Source organism: Diplotaxodon limnothrissa, linkage group LG17 (assembly GCF_057381915.1).
Source record: "Diplotaxodon limnothrissa isolate DT_005_m linkage group LG17, D_limnothrissa_male_GT1.1, whole genome shotgun sequence".
Taxonomy (NCBI): Eukaryota; Metazoa; Chordata; class Actinopteri; order Cichliformes; family Cichlidae; genus Diplotaxodon; species Diplotaxodon limnothrissa.
Window position 1 is genome coordinate 27,593,346 of NC_140612.1, and position 23,576 is coordinate 27,616,921.

Here is a 23,576-nt window from a genome sequence, read left to right on the forward strand (position 1 = left end):
AGTAAGTGCTCCCAAAATATTTCAAGCACTTTAGCAAGATGGTTGAAGGAATAGCAGTGTTAGGTAGTTTAATTATTGCTCCTGTACAGGAAGGAAATTAAGAACTACAAAGTGAAATAATAAAATCTTCCTACAGTGGTGGTCAGGAGTTTACATACACTCATCATGGGCATGGATATCTTGGTCATTTTGGGATTTTAATGTTTTAATGACTTTAAAAAAAACAATAATTAGTTACAAAAGGTTGAATTTAATTTTGATTTAATCGTATCCACACAGGGTAAAACAAAAAAAACAAGCTAAAATATATACATATGTCCCTTTCTGGCTTAATTCAATTTGAATATTTGACTACTTTTCTTGGCAGAATTGCTAGTTGATTGTTTTTAAGCATAGTTCACAAACCTTTAATAGGGTTGAGGTCAAGGCTTTGGGAAGGCCATTCCAGAAGCTTATAGCTAGATAACTTTATCCATTTCAAAACCAGTTTTTATGTGTGTTTGGGATTATTGCCCCATTTCAGTAGCCAATTGTGATCAAGTGAAGTGAAGTTGAAGAATTTGGAAGTAGTCTTTCTTCATTATTCCACAGACTTTTTGCAATATACGAGTTCGACTGGCAATCTGCAATTGTTTATGATCCCAATTTGAGTTGTGGCTCTGCAATTGACCCCATGTGTACTAGAAAAATTCACAAATAAATTCAAACTTGTGCACCCTGTTCTTCTCTTTTTAATTCAACATACAGTGGGGCAAAAAAGTATTTAGTCAGCCACCGATTGTGCAAGTTCCCCCACTTAAAATGATGACAGAGGTCAGTAATTTGCACCAGAGGTACACTTCAACTGTGAGAGACAGAATGTGAAAAAAAAATCCATGAATCCACATGGTAGGATTTGTAAAGAATTTATTCGTAAATCAGGGTGGAAAATAAGTATTTGGTCACCTCAAACAAGGAAAATCTCTGGCTCTCACAGACCTGTAACGTCTTCCGTAAGAAGCTTTTCTGTCCCCCACTCGTTACCTGTATGAATGGCACCTGTTTGAACTCATCATCTGTATAAAAGACACCTGTCCACAGCCTCAAACAGTCAGACTCCAAACTCCGCCATGGCCAAGACCAAAGAGCTTTCGAAGGACACCAGGAAAAGTATTGTAGACCTGCACCAGACTGGGAAGAGTGAATCTACAATAGGCAAGCAGCTTGGTGTGAAAAAATCAACTGTGGGAGCAATCATCAGAAAATGGAAGACATACAAGACCACTGATAATCTCCCTCGATCTGGGGCTCCACGCAAGATCTCATCCCGTGGGGTCAAAATGATCATGAGAACGGTGAGCAAAGATCCCAGAACCACACGGGGGGACCTGGTGAATGACCTGCAGAGAGCTGGGACCAAAGTAACAAAGGTCACCATCAGTAACACACTACAACGGCAGGGAATCAAATCCCGCAGTGCCAGACGTGTTCCGCTGCTGAAGCCAGTGCATGTCCAGGCCCGTCTGAAGTTTGCCAGAGAGCACATGGATGATACAGCAGAGGATTGGGAGAATGTCATGTGGTCAGATGAAACCAAAGTAGAACTTTTTGGTATAAACTCAACTCGTCGTGTTTGGAGGAAGAAGAATACTGAGTTGCATCCCAAGAACACCATACCTACTGTGAAGCATGGGGGTGGAAACATCATGCTATGGGGCTGTTTTTCTGCCAAGGGGACAGGACGACTGATCCGTGTTAAGGACAGAATGAATGGGGCCATGTATCGTGAGATTTTGAGCCAAAACCTCCTTCCATCAGTGAGAACTTTGAAGATGAAACGAGGCTGGGTCTTCCAACATGACAATGATCCAAAACACACCGCCCGGGCAACAAAGGAGTGGCTCCGTAAGAAGCATTTGAAAGTCCTGGAGTGGCCTAGCCAGTCTCCAGACCTCAACCCCATAGAAAATCTGTGGCGGGAGTTGAAAGTCCGTGTTGCTCGGCGACAGCCCCAAAACATCACTGCTCTCGAGAAGATCTGCATGGAGGAATGGGCCAAAATACCAGCTACTGTGTGTGCAAACCTGGTAAAGACCTATAGTAAACGTTTGACCTCTGTTATTGCCAACAAAGGTTATGTTACAAAGTATTGAGTTGTATTTTTGTTATTGACCAAATACTTATTTTCCACCCTGATTTACGAATAAATTCTTTACAAATCCTACCATGTGGATTCATGGATTTTTTTTTCACATTCTGTCTCTCACAGTTGAAGTGTACCTCTGGTGCAAATTACTGACCTTTGTCATCATTTTAAGTGGGGGAACTTGCACAATCGGTGGCTGACTAAATACTTTTTTGCCCCACTGTAGATGTATTCTGTATAATCATCCCACCCCTGGAAAGGTTTTTCAAAAAAATCATTAAATATCCTAAATTACTAGGATGTTCTTGCCTATAATGGTTGTTTGACCAAAACTGTAATTCTCTGGTGTCTAATGTGCTTTACGGCTTTATAAGTACACACATTTTTAAGTCTGGTTTAGGCATTGACAAAAGTACCCTTTACAATCTAAATGATGTAAATATTTAATACTGATGTGTCACATCTGTAAACTTCAGATGTATGTCTATGCTTGTTGACATACATGTAGAAAATGTGTGATTTCTACTTGCAAACTTGCACTGCATAATTTCTACCTGCACTTCAACCTTTATTTCTCTAAGATAACTAAAGATGGATGTGGTAATGATATTTTATATGCATGTATCATGCAAAATATACACCAAATAAATCACTGTATAAATCACTGCACATGCAATACAAATGTGCATGCCACTTATGTCTTCAAGTGTTAATTCAGCTGTCATAATTATATCACATATACAGATGTGTATAGGCTACTGGGGTTTTTTTGTTTTTATTTTTTTTTCTTCATTTTTCTTTATTATGTTTTCAGTTAGTTATGATCCTGATATCAGTTTTATTTATGTGAACATACGATTCGGGTTAAAAGGAGCTGTGCAAACACTCAACCTGCGATTTCTGCAATACTAAAAAAGCATATTTCGTATTTCTATGTCAAATGAATGAGATACATTTCCCCAGGCAGTGTGTCATCTCTGTTAACAACATATTAGTTATAAAAGGTGCAATCAAAAAGTTCTACGCCTAATGAGCAAAATTTTAAAATTGCTACTTTTCCCTTTTTTTTCCCTCGACGCCTCTTCCAGTGCTCCTGCTTCACTTTATTGCGAAAAGTATCTGCTCTTTTTCCTTCACAAGCATATGAGTGAGAGTGAGTCTGTTATTGGTACTCACTTGAGTGAGATCCAATTTTTAATCCATAGGGTTTAATATATATTATATATACATTTGGTTTAGGAGTGCATTTATGGAAATTTCTGAAGTGCATTTGTGCGCTTGCACCACTGCATCTGACGCTTTACATTGTGATGAACGGCTTTCATGCAGCTGCTCGCCATGGAAACCCCTCTCATTAAGCTCTCTAGGCACTCATCATGACCTAATCTGAAGGCCACATTAAGTTAGGAGATCTGTAGCAACTGGCTCTGCAGAAAGTTGGCGACCTACCACTAACAGTTGACTGTGATATATTTAGTAGTGAGGAAATTTCCCAACTGGACTTGTTGCACAGGTGGCATCCTATCATGGTACCATGCTGGAATTCACTGAGCTCCTGAGAGCTTACATGTTTGCAGAAGTAGTCTGCATGCCTAGGTGCTTGATTTTATAGACCCGTGGCCATAAAACTGATTGGAACACCTGAATTCAATGACTTGGATAGGTGAGGAAATGCTTTTGGCAATATAGTGTATGTTTGGAGTTTGTTTTTGCTGGAAGAAGGACACTAATGCAAATTACATCATGTTATGTAATTTGAAACATTACATCTACGTATTCTTTTTGAAGCTTTTGTTTTCTGTGTCAGTATTAGTGTTGGTCAGTTAGTTTGGAACATTTTGGTTAACTTCTAAATAAAAGAGAAAAACAGCTTCCCTAAACCTTTGAATGTCCAACCCACACTGTTGTAGCCACAATAATCATCAAACTACCGGCAGTAGTTATATTTATAGTGATTAATTTCGATTATAACTCTGTTTTTTTTTCCACAGAGGATGCCAGTTCAACCAAGAAACTCTCAGTTGAGCTGCCTAGTAAGATCCCACCATTTTAGATCTTTGACCAAGAAGCTTATTTTAAATGATTCAGTGGCTGAGTGTGGAAAACATGTTGGAGACATGTTTATCTCTAGGTATTTTGTGTGTTTGGAAGTTAGCCTTTTAGCAGAAGAAAGTCAAAATATTCAAAACTCCCTTGCTAACGAAAATTTCAAACAGCGTTCACAATATAGTTTGAAACAAAAAACCAAAAAGAAGCACTCTGACCTTTAAACTCTGACCTTTCAGAATTCCTCACTGCTTGCATACCTTTAACTGCTTGTCATCGTTTTCTGAGTGTGTGCTTGCTTCAGTGGACTTTACAGTACTATTTCTTACAATATGCTGTAAATTTCTCTCTGTCTTTGTTTAGATGATAGCGTCCCTGTGCCAGCCATGGGGAGAAAGGACTCAGGTAATAAAGTGGTAGCCCTTACACTTCTAGAGAAACTTTGTTCGGTTTTATTTGTTTCAAGAATATTGCGCGAAACGTGAAAAAGATTGTTTTATTGAAGTCTCCCCAACTCTTTGTGTCTTCACATAATCATAAAGGACATAAAGTGGGCTTCAGAGAAATAAATCTTTTTCATTTTCATTTAGAAGGTTTAAAATTATCACAGAAAAGCTAACAAGATTTTGTCCATGGTGAAGTTTCGTAAAGTATTAACACAGTGCCCAACAGAGGTGAATCACAATCATATGGCAACAGCATTATCTTCATTCATACCTCCAGGATCCAAAGAAGACTGCAGTATCCAGACAATTAAGAATTTATAAACCCAGTTTTTCTTTAATAATAATAATAATAATAATAAAAAGTTAGGTGCTGCTTGTTCTATTTGCATATCTTTCATGCTTTCCATGTTGCAAGCTGAGATCCTGCTGCTGTGTGAGGCGTGAGTGCTGGAAGTCATGTGTGTCTGTTAGTCTTTCTGTCTGTCTTTGTACCTCTGGACTGGTAAAAGTAAAAATTTCAGATGAGAAGTAAAAGGTGGGTGCTACGACTCCTTACTGTACTATTTGTAGCCTGTGGCAGAGGAGAGCTGTGTTTCACGTAGGTGATCTTTTTCCTCACTGACCAGTGTGGTCTCTGGGAGAGGGTCAGGCACCAGACGAACTGGACAAGCCCGTTGACAACCCACCGCTCTCCACCCTGCTGATTGAGAGACCCCTGAGTGGTGCTGTCACTGTTGGTGAGTAATAGAATGAAGAAGAAAGAAGATCTGAGGAGGGACTTCAAAGGGAAACCTGCAAAAAAGGAAAACTGTATCCATCTGACAGATTGCAGTAGGCATAGGATTTAGAAGAGCCAAGATATCTTTCTTTATTTCAGCCTTATTTCAGATCACTGCTGGTGATGCTAACTTTGACTTATAAGCATAAGTAGAGACACCACTAAGCTGGAAATCTTCTTATCCCTCAGTTCCTCAGGCCTGAAACTGGTTGCAACTTCCGGTCTCACATGAAAAATTTATATGCTCCAACTGTACAGCGAGTGGTTGCTGGGTGAAACTGGCTGCAAAGAGGATGGTGAACCAAAAATGTCCTTGTGATTGCTTTGGTGACTGCTAGAAAATTGCAGCAGTGAATTGCCATTTTCGTGGAAAACGCACACGCCCAGCAACCAGAGCTCCCGACAGAGTGTTAACAAATATGTTAATTGATTTTTAGTTTATCATTTTACTGTTACACCAATAGCCCCAGTACACATTTTTTAATCAATGTACCGGTACATGTTTAAAAATACTGTATACACCAATTAACAATAGCTTGCCTTCATTTAAGCTTTCCTTTAAAAATGCATCCATTAATGAAATGTACTCACACATAGAGACCACTGCAACACATCAACTTCAACAGTTAGATGAAAGGAGACTTTTTTCTAAAAGAAGCAAAAATATGCTGTGTACTTTTCACTGTGACACTGATATCTAAGTTAAAACAGTCTCTGCATCTGTATTTGTATACAATATATGAATGCATGCTTTTTTTTATGTTAGTCTTCACTGGTACCCAATTACACTTTCTCTTTAATCATATCAAATTTTTCTGTCCAAAGGTGGTGACATCACCTTTGTTGCCAAAGTGGAGGCCAAAGATCTTCTGCGCAAACCAACTATCAAGTGGTTTAAAGGGAAATGGATGGATCTGGCCAGCAAGACAGGAAAACATCTACAGCTAAAAGAGACCTTTGACCGACTCACAAAGGTATCCATGTACCCTCACCTTCTTTAGAAGGTATGTAAGCAAATTTTGTGATAACGTTACTCTTATACAAACTTTTATCAGGTCCACACATTTGAGATGCACATCATCAAGGCCAAAGATAACTATGCTGGGAACTACAGGTGCGAGGTCAACTACAAGGACAAGTTTGATAGCTGTTCCTTTGACTTGGAAGTTAAAGGTTTGTCACATTGTTAAAATACTTTAGAACAAAAAAAATCCGCCACAAACATAAAAATTGCATACTATGTGCTGATACTGTTTTACAGAAGCTGAAACGGGCTCACAGAATATTGACATTCGATCCGCTTTCAAGAGAAGGTAATAAAAAGACCTTTATGAATGAGTCAGCAGGACCCTTATGGAATTTGACAGAATTTCTATGTTTTCTTTTCAAAACAAAGCATTGTTCTATTATAGGATCTGTAATATTCTATACATACTAATAAAGACACCTGAAAAAATGAAGATAAGAAAAAGTGCCATTCATTTAGGCACACTGAACACCTCTCCATCAAGTAATGTCTCTGTATGAGATGTAAGCGTGACAAGATGGTTGTAATAATGTCATTTACCTTTCTGCAAGGTAATTACAAATCAACCAGTTCACTCACTGTGTAATTAAAGGCCAACTCTTGCACATTGATTCTTCCTCCAAACAATGTGACTGGAAAGCAACTCAAAGCATCCCTGTTGCATTGCATAATCACAATGTTGTACTTCAACATTGTGGCAATGTTGCCCGGGACAGCTCTGGATGTGTTTTACACAAATCACCTTGTTTCAAGCTTTTATCTGGGAAAAGACACAAAAAGGTCTCTGTGTAAGCACCAATCGTGAGTTAGCTTGGAGCTAATGTATCGATTGAGATCAGAGCTTTTGCTTTGTGATGCTCTTTTACCGTTGTTTTTAGTGCTTCTAGCTTTTTCAGTTCTGATTAAATCTCTATTAATCTCTCCTTGTTAACAACAGCAGTGAAAGACAAGAAGATGCAGGAGAGCTTGACTTTAGTGGTCTTCTAAAACATAGGTGAGAGTCACATCCTAATCCTGAGTGGATTTTGTTCTTTTTAGTATTTTTTAGGCCCCTTTTCTGGATCTACTTTTTTTCTCTTCTTCTTTCACATCGTTTGTAAATTTAATTTGTACACAGTTACTGTATGAGTGGAAAGCACATTTCTTCAGATCATCAAAGAAGCTATAACAGGGGTTTTCAAAGTCCGCGGGCCCCTCTCCTAGACAAATTTAGCTGTCCCCACTTTTCATCTTCATACTAAAACACTACAATATTTTCAATATTGTATAACATGTAATAAAAGATGGACATCGTTACTGTCCGTTTAGCATCATGAACCTTGTGGTCTTGCTTTTTGCACCTAAAAATTATCATATTTGGTCGGAAAGATTAGCTTAGTTAGCTAAGTTTTTAGCCAACAGTAGCAAGTTTATTCACCAAAGTGTGTCTGTAGACTGTATGGAAGCTAATCAACATACAAACAAATTAATTAAGAATTTAACTAAAAGAACTGAAGCATAACTTTTTATTTTATTAACACAATTAGTAAGATTTAACCAGTGAGCAAAACATTTCTTTATCAGTAAATTGCAGTAAAATGCTAAAAATGCTAAAATGCAAACATATTTAAATGGATGAGATAGCTACATAGAGTCCTTTAAAAAGGCCACAAAGACCACAAATATTTTAGAATTCTTTCAAAAATTCTTTTAAAATGTAAAATTATGTTATTATTTTTTTAGACAAATAAAAAACTTTTAACTAGGAATTTATATTTTTCTACCCAAATTCGAGCTGGACTTCAGAAATTAATGTTCAAAATTAATTTTATGTTCAGAAATGCATGTAAATTTAACTGTACTTTGGCATCTTAATGACAAATAATATTGTGTTTTAATATATATTTATTTGCTTATTGCCATATATATAAAACTGCAAATTTGGAAAATGATGGATACAAATAATAGTCATATATCAGTATTAAAAATATTTCAAATTAAGAGATTGAGAGATTGACCATTACAGACCCATAACAAATACATATGGTAAATACCAATACTGTTAATTTAAGGCAGCCATCACATAAACCTTGTGCTGGATGGTGGCCTAATAAGTTTGTTAAGCACCGTAAATCAATAAATGACAGATGTTTCTCCTACATTGGACATTTTAAAATTTACTATCAGACCTTTCTTATATCTCTCTGAAAAAGTAAAGCATGTTATTGGAGTTAACTTTCCAGATTTACAGAACTATTTGCCATTCAAAACAAGAGCTTTTAATCCATTAAAATGTCTTTTTCATTATTATTATTATTATTATTTAGTTATCTTACTTTAGTTATCTATTATCTTGGTCATCAAAAACCAACGTAGATGTTTAGTCGACATTAGAGAATGGTTTACAGAGGTTCTCACAGAGCACTGCATACACAAAAGTTTGGTCACTTGTACCCAAGCATATGTGGAAACTATAACACAGTAATTTAGTCACAGTAACCTGGTGCCAAAGTGCACCTTCTCCAGTGGGAGGTGTGCCTTACAGCTTGAAAACCTCTGTGCAATAGCAAAAGCTACTCCAGTGGTTCAAAATAAACACCATGATGCATTTTTGAAATACATTGCAGCGTGTGAGTACAAGACCTAGTCAGTTACACTGCTCACTGACAAAATTATATATTTATTTTGGGCTTGTCTCTTCTTCTCCCCTATACATTCAGAAATCAGAGGTTAGTAGAACGAAAACCATAGGTATTAAAATGATTAGACCTTACTGCGGGTGAGTACTGTAATCCTGTAGAGTCCCCAGCATGAAACGTAGCTCTAGGTATTGGACGAGCAAGAGTGTTGGCCTCCTGTAGTACGGTAACACTTCATTTGAAGGCAACATTCCTAAATGCCCCACCAGCACTCAGCAATGATGGAAATGGGTCTTGCAGCATTGACACTGAGGTGACTTGTCTTCATCAAGCTGTGAAATCAAGTCACATCTTTATGAGGCAAAGAGTGCCATTTTGGATCATTAATGAAGTGCAAGTGGGCCATGGAGAAATGATGCTGTAAAATAGTGTTATCACTACATTGTCGTTTATTTCAGTCTAGAAATATAAGGCAAGCACCACCGTGTTTATTTCAGCGTCTTCATAATTGCTTGAAAATAAACGAATGAGAAACACATGTAGAGAATATGATAGTATTTTACTCAATTCAGCCCCAAGCTTTCAGACATTTGGGAAAAATGTCAATGAAAGACAAGGCTTATTGAATGTTCACTATTTAAAACTAATAAATACACTCATGTCCAGGACGACATGTTTATTAACCTTAATCCCGTAACTCTAACACTCCTTCTGCCATCGTCTAACATTGTCGGAGCATCTGTGATGTGATTAAACCAACCGACCAGCAAACAAAGGGATGGGCCATGTCAAGAGCTATATGACAATCTTTGTTGCAGGTTTCCCTTAAATGCATGCATCCTTCATATAGACAAATCGCACAAAGCTGTTAAGCATTCAATAAGCTAGCATCTCTCAAAGAAAAAAAAACCCTTCCACCTGATTGATCTATAACTGTTCTTGTGTTTTAACCCTGATAAAAAGAACTCCTCCCCTTACTGTTTAAAGAAGCCTCCTCTTTAATCCTTATTTAATTGTTCATCTTCATCCTTCAAAGCATGCTATAAACTATGAAAGCAAGTTAGAAAGCCTTATTAGTTTTTTATTTGCATTTTATTCAAGACAGTTAAAACCTTTGGGGGCAAGCTGGCTCGCAACAAGGAGCTCTTTTCAAGTCTTAGCTAGCTTAGGTATAAAATAATGTACCTGAATATTAATGTAATTAACTGACAACTACAATATGTAAATATCCGTTTTTTGCACCATGAAACAACCCTCAGTCATTAAAATTAGTGATCTAATGATGATTTAATGACTGCAGAAAATTACTAGAGACGCAGAAACAAATAACACTGTTTCATCCAGGAACAATTCAACCAAATCCCTTTGCAGGAGAAAGTGTCCATCGACAAAAGGCTTTTTGATGATATAATATAAAAGACGATGGAGTTCCATCCAGCTGAGCTACAATCCTGTTTAGCCTTTTGTCTGCAGATGCAGACAGTAGAAAGAAAAAAGTCTCTGCATTAAATTGCTCACAACTAGGTTTGTGGTTTTCTGTGTCACAATTGCTATAAACAGATGTTGCACAGTTTTTAGTGGTTTGAGAACTATATTAAAAAAAAAGCAGACATCACCATTGCTTCTACCCCCCAAACTGGCCAAATAAAACAATATATAGATGAAAAAAATGAAGACAAATATATAAGCTGAGTATAACTAAAACAAGAGAAAGAGACGTGCAACATAGGCCCCCAGCTATCCTCAAGCCAGGAGTGTTAGAGCTACTGGTCTGTGTCCCAGCTCTTAAGGCAGGCCACCCTGATATTAGGATTATTATTATGATCCAGATGGTTATCTGTAGTTGTAGTTATCTGTGATCTGTATTTGTGTTTCAAGGTTCTGTCTTGATTACCGTATTTCCCGGACTACAAAGCGCACCTGAATATTAGCCGCACAAGCTAAAATCAGGGGAAAATCCTGTTTTGTACATACATTAGCCGCACCTGACCAAAAGCCGCAGGTGTTTCAATGTTGACTTATCATATGTAAGAGAATATGCACAAAGCGAATTGTCAGGAAAGAGATGGCTGTTTGGAGACACACCCCTTTTATTAATATTTTGAAAAACAAGTTATGGGTACATATTTGCACATGTGCTGTGCTTCATAAATGAGTAACAAATGTAGTACATAACAATAACCTACAGCACACCAGAAAAATAGATTCGGACTACCTTTTAGGCTCAGGTGCAGTGACACGGCTTTAACAAGAAGAAAAGTCAGTCATTCACCACCATCTTCCTGCGCACTAAAACCACCAAAGTCCTCTTCTCCAGTGTCGGAAACGAACAGGCTCAGGATGGCTTCGTCATCCACTCTCAGCTTCTTTCCTTCGTTGTCACTTTCAAAACCAAAGAAATCCTCATTGTCAGTGTCAGAGTCGAACACCCTCTGAAGGGCCGTGGCGGTGTCCTCCTCTCCATCATGCAGCAGTCCAGCCCTTCGAAATCCGTTGGTGATCGTGGATGTTTTCACACTTTTCCACGCTGTCAGAATCCACTGGTGGTGTTGAGCATAACTTGCTTTTCGCAAGTTTATCGCCGCTCGTCATCCACGACTCCCGCTGAACGCGTAGCGCTACTTTGAAGTTTGTTTTTCGCGCTACTTGTACGGCACTATGTTGCCTGGCGGATGGACATGTGACCAACATACCACTCTTGAACCCCGATCCTTCCGCCAGGCAACGTAGTGCCGTACAACAGCAGAACAAACAAAACAAATCGTCTTACGATATCACAAAAATCATGGACAATCCATAGAAAAGCCGCACCTGACTAAAAGCCGCAGGGTTCAAAGCTTGTGCAAAAAGTAGCGGCTTATAGCCCGACAATTACGGTAATTCTAAAATGGTTAGACACATGAAAAACACACAGACCTTCCACAAGTTAAAGAGCACCACTGTTTTGTATTAACTGCGCTGCTACCCTGTTAACAAGTAACTTCAGAGCCAATGTGAGCACACAACTAGACAGCTCACCATGCCCATCCCTTTGTGTGACATGTCCTGAAGAATGCTCTGCAGAGAAATACTGTAGCATGCTTAAACCAGAAACAGGAGGAAAACCTCACAGTGACTGCTATATTTAATTAAATCTCCTGACTACATCAGTATAAGGTCATTGAGTGATTCCTCAGGACACGTTGCAAACACCAGCCAATAAATCCTGCCCTCACATCGTTCCTTCATATTCGGCACCGCTAGGGAGCACAAACAGCAGGATGACACTCCAGAGGTGGATGTGTGGGAGATCCTGAAGAACGCCCGGCCAGATCAGTATGAAAAGATTGCCTTTATGTACGGCATCACAGACCTGAGGGGTCTGCTGAAGAGGCTGAAAAAGATGCCTAAAGAGGAGAAGAAGCTGGAAGGTAGATAAATCAGTGCTCAGCTGATGCATATTAATATTTATCTCTTTTCAGACATTAAGGTCTTTGTGGTGGTTTTTGTTTTTTTGTTTTTTTTATCCTGCTGTGACTTTAGTTTTGTCTTTTCAAAGCTTTTGCAAAGAAGCTGGACCCTGCATATCAGGTGGATAAAGGTGGAAAGATCCGCTTAGTGGTGGACCTGGCTGACCCGACAGTTGAACTGAAGTGGTACAAGAATGGACAGGAAATCAGGCCCTCGCCCAAGTATGTAACGACCTTTTCCCTTATTGATCAGTTCTTTGTCTTCTTGGGTTCAGCACTGCGCAAATAAAGTGCATTTTATGTATTAAGAAATGCACTTTATTTGTGACAATTCCTTCCTTTACCAGTCCTCTGGTAAATGTTTTCATTCTGTCACCAGCCTAAAGCACAATGGTTCACATGTTTCATTGCACATTACTCCACACAAACACTGGTACAAATACCCCCAAAAGAAACAAATCAACAGTCAACAGTGGCATAGTAAGACATCTTGAAATATAACAATGCAACATATCTGCAGCCAGTTTAGTCCACTGCACTGTGAACCATTGCCAGCTGACCTCCAGCACACTGTAACAGTCTCAACTCTAATGTGGCTTGAATATCAAACAAACATGTTAGCATTTTTAAGAATTCAGAGCTACATTTGGGTGTACATGTAGAGTATGATTTCATATGCTGTCTGTAACTGCCATTAATTGCTGTATATGTCCTCCTCTATACAGGAAAAATGTGGTACCTCCTTCACAGGTCTTTAACAAAGTCTGGCTTTGGAACAGTTTTAATAGATACTGGATCACAAAGTATTACCAAAAATCATCTTTTTCGACAAGATTCTTCATATTAGGGCTGAATAGATTTGTTTTTCCAACTATAATGTTTTTGAAAGGATAGAGGAGTTTTTTCAGATTCCTCCAGTGCACAAAAATATGTTTGTACTGGTTTCATTCTTTTAGGCTATATCATATAACGTATCTCGCAACAGCGCATTAACAGCAGAGTCAGAGCAATGTTTTTGCCACACTAGATATTTTTGTTTGATTTCAAAGCACAGTAAAGAGACAGAAGAAGAGGCTGAATTTTTCTTTTATTTCATGATATCAGCCTAAAAATGGCATGTAACTGGATAAAGACATGCATATTTTTATTCAAAAGACAAGGCCTCTTGAGATTATAGATTCTCTATAGATAAGCAGTATTAAGCTAATTCTGTTCAAAGTCATCCAGCGTTAAAGCCATCTGGGAGGATATTGCTGTTTTCTGGGTTTGGTCTCCAGGTCTCCCTTCTCTAAAGACTTTCTCCCATTTGCTCCTCTTTCTTGTAACATTGTTGCTGTACCCCTCCAGGCATGATGTTTCTTTGTGTTTGTTGTTTGTCTGTCATATCATGGTGCTCCTTCCTGTCTACCATAATCACTTGCTCTGCACTTCCTGTGCTCCGGCCCCATTCTGGCTCCACTGGTGACCTTAAGTCAAAGGAAGTAAGTCCATTCATCCACTCTCCCTTCTCCATGTCACAGTTTTGTTGTGAGCCTCACCTTTCTGTATGTATTTTCACTTCTGGCTGTGTGCAGCATTTTTAAAGCATGTTGACTGAAAGATCACAATTAAATTTTGCAGCTACTGTACATTTGATTTTCCTAATAGTGTTTATTCTCTGTAATCACCAATTTGAAATCATATGCATTCCTATCTTGGGACCACTGTATGATGAGCGACCTAATTAACGTTCTTCCTGTTTAGGTATATTTTTGAGCATAAGGGCACACAAAGGATTATGGTCATCAACAACTGCTCCGCCAATGATGACGCAGCCTATTCGGTTGCCGCAGGAGATGAGAAATGTAGCACAGAGCTTTTTGTCAAAGGTAACGTGATTAATTGATCTTTTTAAAACAGCCACTAAGAATTGTTGGCTTAAGGAGCCAATCATTTAGTTTTCTTCCCTCTTGTCCAACAGAGTTACCAGTTAAGATAGTTAAAGGTATTGAGCCTGTGAAGACCACAGTGAACGAGAGGATTGAGCTAGAGTGTGAAGTTTCAGAGGAAGGTGCTCAAGTCAAATGGTAAGACTGAAAATGAAGGATTTAAACATGCTATGACTAACATAATAACACATGAATGCGACTTGTGCTATAAACAAACAAGAAAATCATTAAAAAGTTCAAACTAAAAGCTCCTTAAGGTTTGCTTTGTTACTCAAACTATGTGTATGGTAAAATATGATTTCAACCTAAAAAAGTGTTTGTATTACAAAAAATAGACATTTGAAAGAGCTCAGTAATCAGACACGATATACTGTCTGGCCAAAAAAAAGTCACCGCCTGACTTAACTTAGCTGACATAACTATTATTTTATTAGAAGAGATAATTACTGCAGTCATAAATCGGCCTTGGCTAGCAACGTGTTATTTACGGTAACACTTACTAATGCATTGAGTAAGTGGTTCCCTAATGTGGTGGTTTTGCCTAACAAACAAGAGATGCCTGTTTCAGTCCTGGAGGAAGACACAAATCCCTCTGGGAGTGTGTCAGGAAGGGCAGCTGATCCAGTGAGTAATTTCCATTTCAGAAGTGTCGGGTTATTGCCCCGCACCAAGAAAAGAAAACCTCTATGGAAATGAATAAAACTACTAAAACTGTGTGAAGAACTGTCCAACCATTATTAAAACCCGGAAGGAATCCTCTCTGTGGAAGGAATGCAGTCATGAAAAAGATATTAAATGATCATGATCAGAGATTATATAAGTGTGCGGTGTAATCCATCAACTGTAGCACTCACAGCTCCTTTTAATTGTGAAAGTAAGAGCATTTCCACTTGTGCGATGTAAAGAGAACTCAGGCTCAGATTGTGAAAGAGTGGTTCGGAGAACACGAGACATAAGACAGACCCTAACCCCACTCAGAATCTTTGGGATGTGCTAAAATCTAATAGCTCCTTCAGAAGTTGCCTCTTTTTCTCATCCAGTGTTTCAGGAAACATCAAGTGATCAAATCTTCACCATCATGTTCAGCACTTGTAAATTGTTCACTGCTTATTTGTCGGTGTGTGACCATTTCAAATGCTCTTTCAGGTTGAGGAATGGTGTTGAGGTTCCAACAGGGGTGCGATCGAGATATCGAGTTAAGTGTGAGGGAACTAAACACTTTTTGGTGATTGATGACGCCTCACGAGACGATACTGGGACATACTCCATCATGGCCTCTGGTGGCACCTCTGAGGCTCATATACAAGTTGACTGTATGAAGCATCTTCTCTGTATTTAAATTCTTACTACTGGTTGCATGCTTTCTTAAAGAAACAGCTTATATCCTGGCCTTCCTCTATACTTTATTTAGTGAAACCACTGAAGGTGTACCAGGACCTGCAGGACATGACGGTGTTGCTGGGTCAGCCCATCAAGTTGCACTGTGAGATTTACCCAGGAAATGTCCCAGGCCGCTGGTACAGGAACGGACAGCTGATCCAACCTAGCGATCGCCTCAACATCATACACAGAAATAAGTATGACCTTGCTATGGAACTCTATTCAATCAAAGCTGTTTTTATTAAACGTTTGTCTCACACATTTCTGTTTTTTCAGAGTCCACCGACTTGAAATTGCAGCCAGCTCCCTTCACGATGCAGGAGATTACACTTTTGTACCTGAGGGGTATTCACAGAGCCTTTCTGCCAAAATCCACATCATTGGTACAAAAACGAAGCTTCACTGGACAAGAGCTTTTTTTTCTCCTTATTGTTCTTTATGCTTTCTCTCTTTCTAATGACCTCGTTTGATTTTCTGCAGACCCTCCGAGGGTACTCTTGGACAGCTTGAACTTCCCAGACAACACTGTAACTGTCGTGGCAGGAAATAAACTCCGCTTAGAAATCCCAATCAGTGGAGAACCAGCACCCAGAGTGGTGTGGATGAAGGGTGAAAGGGTGAGAACCTTTGATTCTGTACTCACCCCACTACTAACACAAAAAACAACAGCGCCTTAGCCCAACTCAAAACTGCTCTGTCTGTAATAACCGTATTGTTTATGCACTTTGAATCATTAAAAATGGGCTATATTACTCATGACTATATTAATTTGTTTCATTCATTATATTCAGATATCACCCTTTTGTTATTTGGTCAGAACTGACACTCTAGTGGACACTTTGCCTGTTAGCCTGGAGCAACACTAGGCAAAACTGCCACTGGACACTGAGGCATGACAAATTATTGTCACCATGTGCAATGAACTTGCAATCTTGATAGTCAGTCTGCTATCAGGTTGAGATTGAATGGGGTCAGCTTGGCAATTATATGCAATCCATTTATGGTCATACACAGATTAACAGTGATGAAAAAACTTCAGATCTCTTGCTGTCTGCAGAAATTCACATTAACTATTTACATTCATAGTTCAGCCAGAACCTCAGAGATCTGAAACAGAAATACCTCCACAAATAGTGACGTAGTTGCTGCAGGACAGAAATGTAACTGCCAAATGACAGAGGTACTCGATAACATTGCTTTTATATAGAAATACAACCAGAAGGCAGCCAGCTGAGTCAAGTCCCCTATTACAAAGACACTCTGAGTCATTGGTGCAGACTGAGTCAGACTGATTGCAAAGTGCTGTCAATCTCTCCGCATTTATAATTTTGGTTTATTTTGGTTATTTACACACCTCTAATCTCTCCAAGCACGATTGCTGATTTTGCTGGACTGTAATTATTTGGAGACAGGTTGCCTCCCAGAATTGACCTTTGTGAAAGCAGTCACTGCAGCTCTTTGCAATCTGTCACTAAATGTGAAAAAATTCAGTCCAACCACCGATTTTGCAGCTAGATTTTTTCTAGCTGCAAGCAGGTTACCGTCTTATTTTCACCTTCTTGTGATTGAACTTTTAACGTTTGTTGTAACCTGCTTGGTAGCTAGTTAGTACCATGTCAGTGAATATCACATTTAGAGTTATAATGTAAATATTTTTTTTTCATAGAAAGACTAATTTGTGACAAAAAATCTGTTTTTATGTCCTCATATGGTACTCACGAGGTCTTCTGTGTCTTTTGCCTTTAATCTCTTTTACCTCAGGTGATTCTCGAGTCAGGTCACCGCGTCCACGCTGAGACATACAGCGACCACACGAGTCTGACAATTGAGGTCACTGAGCGGGAGGACACAGGAAACTACAAGATAGTTCTGCAGAACGAGGCTGGTGAAGCCACAGCTAGTGTCAAAATCAAGGTTGTTGGTAAGACAGTGCAGCACCTTTCAAACAAAATATAAAATACACAATTCTTAACTTGCTTTTTGAATCATTTTTGAATCATGTGTTGTCTTCAGACATCCCCGACCCTCCTGAAGCTCCCTTGGTCCCAGTGGTGGGTGGTGATTGGTGTTCTATGACATGGGAACCTCCAAAGTATGATGGAGGCTCGCCAATCTTAGGTAAACCTTGCAGCACACTTGTTACCAAGCTTTACATGCATATGTTGGTGTTACATAACACTTTCTGGCTGCCCTCTAAAGGCTATTACATTGAGAGAAAAAAGAAGCAGAGCTCCAGATGGATGAGACTGAACTTTGACCTGATCAAGGAGACTACATTTGAACCCAAGAAGATGATTGAAGGAGTGCCGTATGAAGTGCGGATCTTTGCAGTCAACGCCATCGGTGTGTCCAAACCCAGTGAACCTTCCAAAGCCTTTACTCCTCTCGGTGAGTCCCCCAAACATTTCTTAGTACCATAAACCTATGACCTATGATCTGCAAAAATTCTATTTAAGGAAGAATAATACAGTCTCACATAAGGCTTTATTATAATGGGCAAAAGTCCTGTGATAGTACGTGTCTGATCTGCCCTTGGTACCCCAGTGACACAGCTGTTCCCCCTCATACCCACTATCCCAAGCATTTTGGCTGTGACCTCCACTGGACACGCAAGAGCTTTAGAGGATATTAAATATGTCTTTATAATGGCTGCCAAATCATCTGTGGATTAGAGGTTTAGGAGATCAGGTCTGTCAGAGGGTTCAGCAGGAGTTAAATGTGATTCAGAATACAAGAATAGATAGCAAGAGCAGGGGCTAATGGGATCTGACAGGGAGACTGATGGCATACCAGCTAAAGTGAGAGGCGCCTTGGTCACGTGTTTATGACTTGCCAAAATGGATGTTTTCTCATCTTGTTCACATTCGCTGTTTAAACCCGAGTGACGAAAACATTTATCTCAACACAGCTGTTACCAGTGAACCCACCATGCTGGTCGTGGATGACGTTACTGACACCACTGTGACGGTAAAGTGGCGTCCACCTGAAACCATTGGAGCTGCTGGGCTGGACGGATACTTAGTGGAGTATTGCGTAGAAGGAAGTGAGTTAGATTTCACTTGACTAACGAACTACATGATAGTAAGGCCCTACAATTTATTGCACAAATTGTACAAAAGCAAATGTCATATGTGCATACATACACAAAGGGGTTTAAACTGCAACCAAATCCAGCTGGTATTGTGATTCTGACAGAATCAGAGATTTAGGATCAGACTGACTGCAAAACAGCACAAAAATACTGAATGCAGTATTGTGAGAGTCCATACATAGACATACAGAAAATATAAAGAAAGAATAAATCCCAAGTCACTGTGTATGCATACTCGGCCACTTCATTAGGTATAATTATTCCTGCACTAGAATATCTAATCAGCCAATCACATAATTAGATTAGATTAGATTAGATTAGATTAGATTAGATTAGATTAGATTAGATTAGATGAATCTTTATTAATCCCTCGGGTGGGTTCCTGCATGTTACAGGTGCAATAAGGGGAATGAGAGTAAGGATATAAGCATAAATACACCATATATACACATATACAAATATATAAATACAGAATATACAATATGGATAAATAGGATTGCACATTTGAGTGAGCATATTGCACAGTGATTATTGCACAGGCGAATATAAGAAAAAAACAAATATTGCAAATATTGCACAGTGTAACAAAGCACTACAGCTCAGTTGTTCCCGCCCTCCTTTGTCCTCCTGTTTCCCCTCCGCCTCCCCTCCAGTGAGGAGTTAAACAGTCTGATGGCGTGTGGGACAGAGGAGTTTTTAAATCTATTGCTTTTTGACTTTTTGACAGCAACCTGTCGCTGAATAGGCTCCTCTGATTGTTTACAACCTTGTGCAGAGGATGCCCAGCATTGTTCATAAGGACAGCAATGCAATGCATTTAGGCATGTAGGCATGGTCAATATGACCTGCTGAAGTTTAAACTGAGCATCAAAATGGAGAAGAAAGGTGATTTAAGTAACTTTGAAGGTAGGATGGTTGTTGGTACCTGACTGGCTGGTCTGAGTTTTTCAGAAACTGCTGATCTACTGGGATTTTCCTGCACAATCATCTCTAGGATTCCAAACACCATTATATAATAGCTTTAGAAGAAACTATACTATTAATATTGTAAAAGTGAAATCTGAAGCCGAAGAATAACAGTCAGTGTTTTTAAGTACACAATAAATACATAATAATTTACCAGACTTACAATAGTGCACTGGACACTATACAATAGTGTGGCTGAGTGAAAAAAAAATGAGACCAGCTGTAGCATGTAACCAATCTGTAAAACCAGTTTTATTAAGCACTTCAAGTTTTTAGCTTGTTTCTTCTAACCCACAAAATAGATGCACAACCAGTCAGACATGAAACCAGTTTAAATAGTATTTTTCACCATGACTGTATTTTTTTCCTTACAGCTAATGATTGGGTAATATCCAACAAGGAGCTGACAGAGAAAACCAGGTACACCATCACCGGTCTGAGTCCAGGGTGTAAAATTTTAGTTCGTGTCAAAGCCGTCAATGCAGCTGGAGCTAGCACTCCACGTACCCTGCAGCATGCTATCCTGGTTAAAGAGGTTGTTGGTGAGCTCTTTAAAGTTCATTATATATGTTCTGCTGTAACACTGCAACAAATTAAATTAATACTGACATAAAATAAATCATAAAACGTTCCTTTATAACACACATTTTGGTGTAACTGCTCCACAGAACCACCCAAGATCCGCGTCCCACGGCACTTGAAGCAGACTTACACTCGCAAAGTTGGAGAAACAGTCAACCTTGTGGTGCCATTTATGGTAAATATGCCAGTTATACTGATATTGCACATCTCTTCAACAGAATACTGAGCTCATGTTGCAATTTGTGTGCAGGGCAAACCCCGACCGAAGGTCACCTGGCTGAAGGATGGCAACCCTATAGAGCCTTCACAAGTTAGCATCCGTAACACAGACTGTGACAGCATCATCTTCATCCGCAAAGCAGAACGCAGCCACTCTGGGAAGTATGACATGACAGTGCAGGTTGAAAACCATGTGGACACAGCCATACTTGACATACAGATTGTAGGTGAGTGAGCAAAATCACTATAAGATCATACGAAAGATAGAAGTGCTCATTGACATCAGAGTGGAGCTTTATAAGGAATGTCTATATTATGAGATTATATATCTTTTTCTCCTATTTTTAGATCTACCTGGACCTCCTCAGTGTGTGAATATTGAAGATGTTTGGGGTGGAAATGTAGCTCTGGTCTGGACCCCTCCAAAGGACAATGGGAACGCCCCAATAACAGGCTACACCATTCAAAAAGCAGACAAAAAGACAATGGTAGAAGATGGTCTCATACTGCAAATGAAAACCATTCTAGATACGCTATATCTTCAGCTCACATGCATTACTCTTTTTAGGAATGGTTCACATGCATTGAGCACTACCATCGCAACTGCATTACCATCACAGAACTGGTAGTTGGGAACGAGTACTTCTTCAGGATCTTCTCTGAGAATATGTGTGGCCTGAGTGAAACCGCCACCCAAACCAAAAAGAGTGCCCTCATCGTCAAAGAAGGTACAGCTGACTGTGTGTTTATGAGAGTGTAGGTGAGAGTAAGATCAAAAGATTTACTGTGAAAAACCAAATCTTCTAATTTCAGATGGAGGAAAATGCTTCCAAAGCTGAAACTCTGGAAGAAATCACATTTTACTTACATGCCGATATAAAGTTGTTGTTACTTTTTTGGGGTTTTTTTACAGCTCTTATCTGAAAGGTACTGTCAGTGATGTTTTCCACCCTAAAGTGAGCCTGATTCACAGCCTCACTTGTGAAACTCCAAGGGTTCGGTGTATGACTGACAGGCCCTTCAATGGTGTCTCAGTCTCAGCTGATGATAAATAAAAAAAAATACTGTCTTTCCCTCATCACATAGGGAATATCCCACATGATACCGCTCAGAGCCAGTATCATGTACAACCCCATTCCTTTACCCTTACCCCCACAGGCTTGCAGATGAAAACACAAGAGTACAATGACCACGACTTCAAGGAGGCGCCGAAGTTCACACAGCCACTTATCAACACTTTCGCCGTGGCCGGCTACAACACTACTCTTAACTGCAGCGTGCGTGCCAACCCAAGGGTAAGTGGAAGAACTAAAAGTAAAAGTGGTCCTATCAGCAGAGTCCTTTGCTGATGTTTCTATTTCTATGTGCAGCCCAAAGTGATCTGGATGAAGAATAAGATAACCATCATTGACGATCCGCGCTACCGTATGTTTAGCAGCCAAGGAGTCTGCACTCTGGAGATCAGGAAGCCCAGTCCCTATGATGGTGGAATGTACACCTGCAAGGCCATCAATGAACTAGGAGAGGCTCAAGTGGACTGCAAACTGGAAGTTAAAGGTCAGTGTGGACCTTGATATGACCCCTGGCCTCCTCCTTGGGTGCCTGTGTTCACCTGAGTCTGGTTTCCCAAATGTTTTTGTTGTATTTTTTAATGTTCTTTTAAGATATGTGCATCTTTAATGCAAACAGAAGCTATTAACGCATTTATGATCACAATCATCACTGAACGTACAGAGGCAGAGAGCCTTTGGGAAACCAACTCGACCTGGGTACGCTAGTGTTTGAACTGTGCGTGCAGTTCAGCAAAGGGACGATATAGGCGGTGGACATGTAAGTATCTGTACTGGGTTGCACCAGCTATTCGTAAATTCATGGTAAAGTCTTCATCAAGCTCCTAGCAACTTGTTCCTGGTGATTTACAAAGTTGGATTGCACAATTAAAACTTATGAAATGTGTTAGACTTGAGCAATGTGTAAGTTGGTCATGCATGGTGTCTGGGAGAGCTCAACGATGTAAAAGACAAACTACATGGTCGCAATGCCTGAAAAGGGGAAAACACTTTGGATTCTTACCAGTTTTTTTTATCTTCTAATGTTTTTATTAGGATCTTTCTTGCTTTCTTATTCATACAGTCAGTTCTTAGGTTTAGTTCCATATGACCTCAGGTTTATTTAGTCAGTTCCCTTTTGTGTTCCCAGTTTGTGTCAGTCTTGTCTTGCTTTATATGTTTCTACTGTATATTCACCCGTCTTGTCCTCCTGTCTTCCCTTGTGTCATGTTAATCCTATTCCCCTGTTCCATCTGGATGGTAGTTGCTGTTTTAGGGCAGCATGTGGCTCAGGAGGTCGAGCGGATCATTATTGGATGAATGACACTTACAGTCAAACTCGAAGTTCTTTAAATGCTCATCTTAATAGAAAGGCACCTTATAAGTAGAAAGACACATAGTAATATGCAGAGATGGGCAGTAACGCGTTACTGTAATCTGATTACTTTTTTCAGGTAACAAGTAAAGTAAGGGATTACTATTGCAAAAACGGTAATTAGATTACCGTTACTTTCCCGTAGGAACGCTGCGTTACTGCGTTACTAAAACCATGATTTTTTGCGAGAATGTCCCATGACAGTGACGTAAGCGAGTGCGACGTTCGTGACAACAGCTGTGTGCAGATCAACAATGGATCATATATCGAGTGCGGGAGAGAGTATGAGCGTGCAGCGTTTAAAGCGTGGAAGTACTGACCTTACTTTGAGTTTGATTCCATAAAAAGTGACAAAAACATTAGTGTCCGTTGTGCGTGGGAAGAAAACTTCTTTTTAAAGCGAAAAAAACCCCTAAACTTCCAAGCAAGCACCGAGTGCGCAACGATGTAATGGGAAATTCACAAAGAAACTCGTGGATTCTTACACTGACCGCTGC

At 39.5% G+C, this 23,576-nt stretch overlaps 1 protein-coding gene across 1 annotated transcript in view; it reads left to right on the forward strand.

Moving 5' to 3' along the window:
- The window catches only part of mybpc1 (myosin binding protein C1), a 38,441-nt gene that overhangs the window by 10,902 nt on the left and 3,963 nt on the right, over positions 1 to 23,576 (forward strand). Inside the window, exons 6-32 of the mRNA XM_085376294.1 lie at positions 4,117 to 4,158; positions 4,535 to 4,576; positions 5,244 to 5,354; positions 6,221 to 6,369; positions 6,451 to 6,568; positions 6,657 to 6,708; positions 7,360 to 7,416; positions 12,284 to 12,450; positions 12,579 to 12,711; positions 13,962 to 13,970; positions 14,233 to 14,357; positions 14,450 to 14,555; positions 15,564 to 15,730; positions 15,829 to 15,994; positions 16,074 to 16,180; positions 16,278 to 16,414; positions 17,559 to 17,718; positions 17,811 to 17,915; positions 17,997 to 18,185; positions 18,706 to 18,840; positions 20,229 to 20,396; positions 20,523 to 20,611; positions 20,687 to 20,882; positions 21,004 to 21,143; positions 21,224 to 21,383; positions 21,814 to 21,950; positions 22,026 to 22,212. Of these exons, the coding sequence (XP_085232420.1) occupies positions 4,117 to 4,158; positions 4,535 to 4,576; positions 5,244 to 5,354; positions 6,221 to 6,369; positions 6,451 to 6,568; positions 6,657 to 6,708; positions 7,360 to 7,416; positions 12,284 to 12,450; positions 12,579 to 12,711; positions 13,962 to 13,970; positions 14,233 to 14,357; positions 14,450 to 14,555; positions 15,564 to 15,730; positions 15,829 to 15,994; positions 16,074 to 16,180; positions 16,278 to 16,414; positions 17,559 to 17,718; positions 17,811 to 17,915; positions 17,997 to 18,185; positions 18,706 to 18,840; positions 20,229 to 20,396; positions 20,523 to 20,611; positions 20,687 to 20,882; positions 21,004 to 21,143; positions 21,224 to 21,383; positions 21,814 to 21,950; positions 22,026 to 22,212 (3,354 nt within the window). The remainder of the gene's footprint in view (positions 1 to 4,116; positions 4,159 to 4,534; positions 4,577 to 5,243; positions 5,355 to 6,220; positions 6,370 to 6,450; positions 6,569 to 6,656; positions 6,709 to 7,359; positions 7,417 to 12,283; positions 12,451 to 12,578; positions 12,712 to 13,961; positions 13,971 to 14,232; positions 14,358 to 14,449; positions 14,556 to 15,563; positions 15,731 to 15,828; positions 15,995 to 16,073; positions 16,181 to 16,277; positions 16,415 to 17,558; positions 17,719 to 17,810; positions 17,916 to 17,996; positions 18,186 to 18,705; positions 18,841 to 20,228; positions 20,397 to 20,522; positions 20,612 to 20,686; positions 20,883 to 21,003; positions 21,144 to 21,223; positions 21,384 to 21,813; positions 21,951 to 22,025; positions 22,213 to 23,576) is intronic.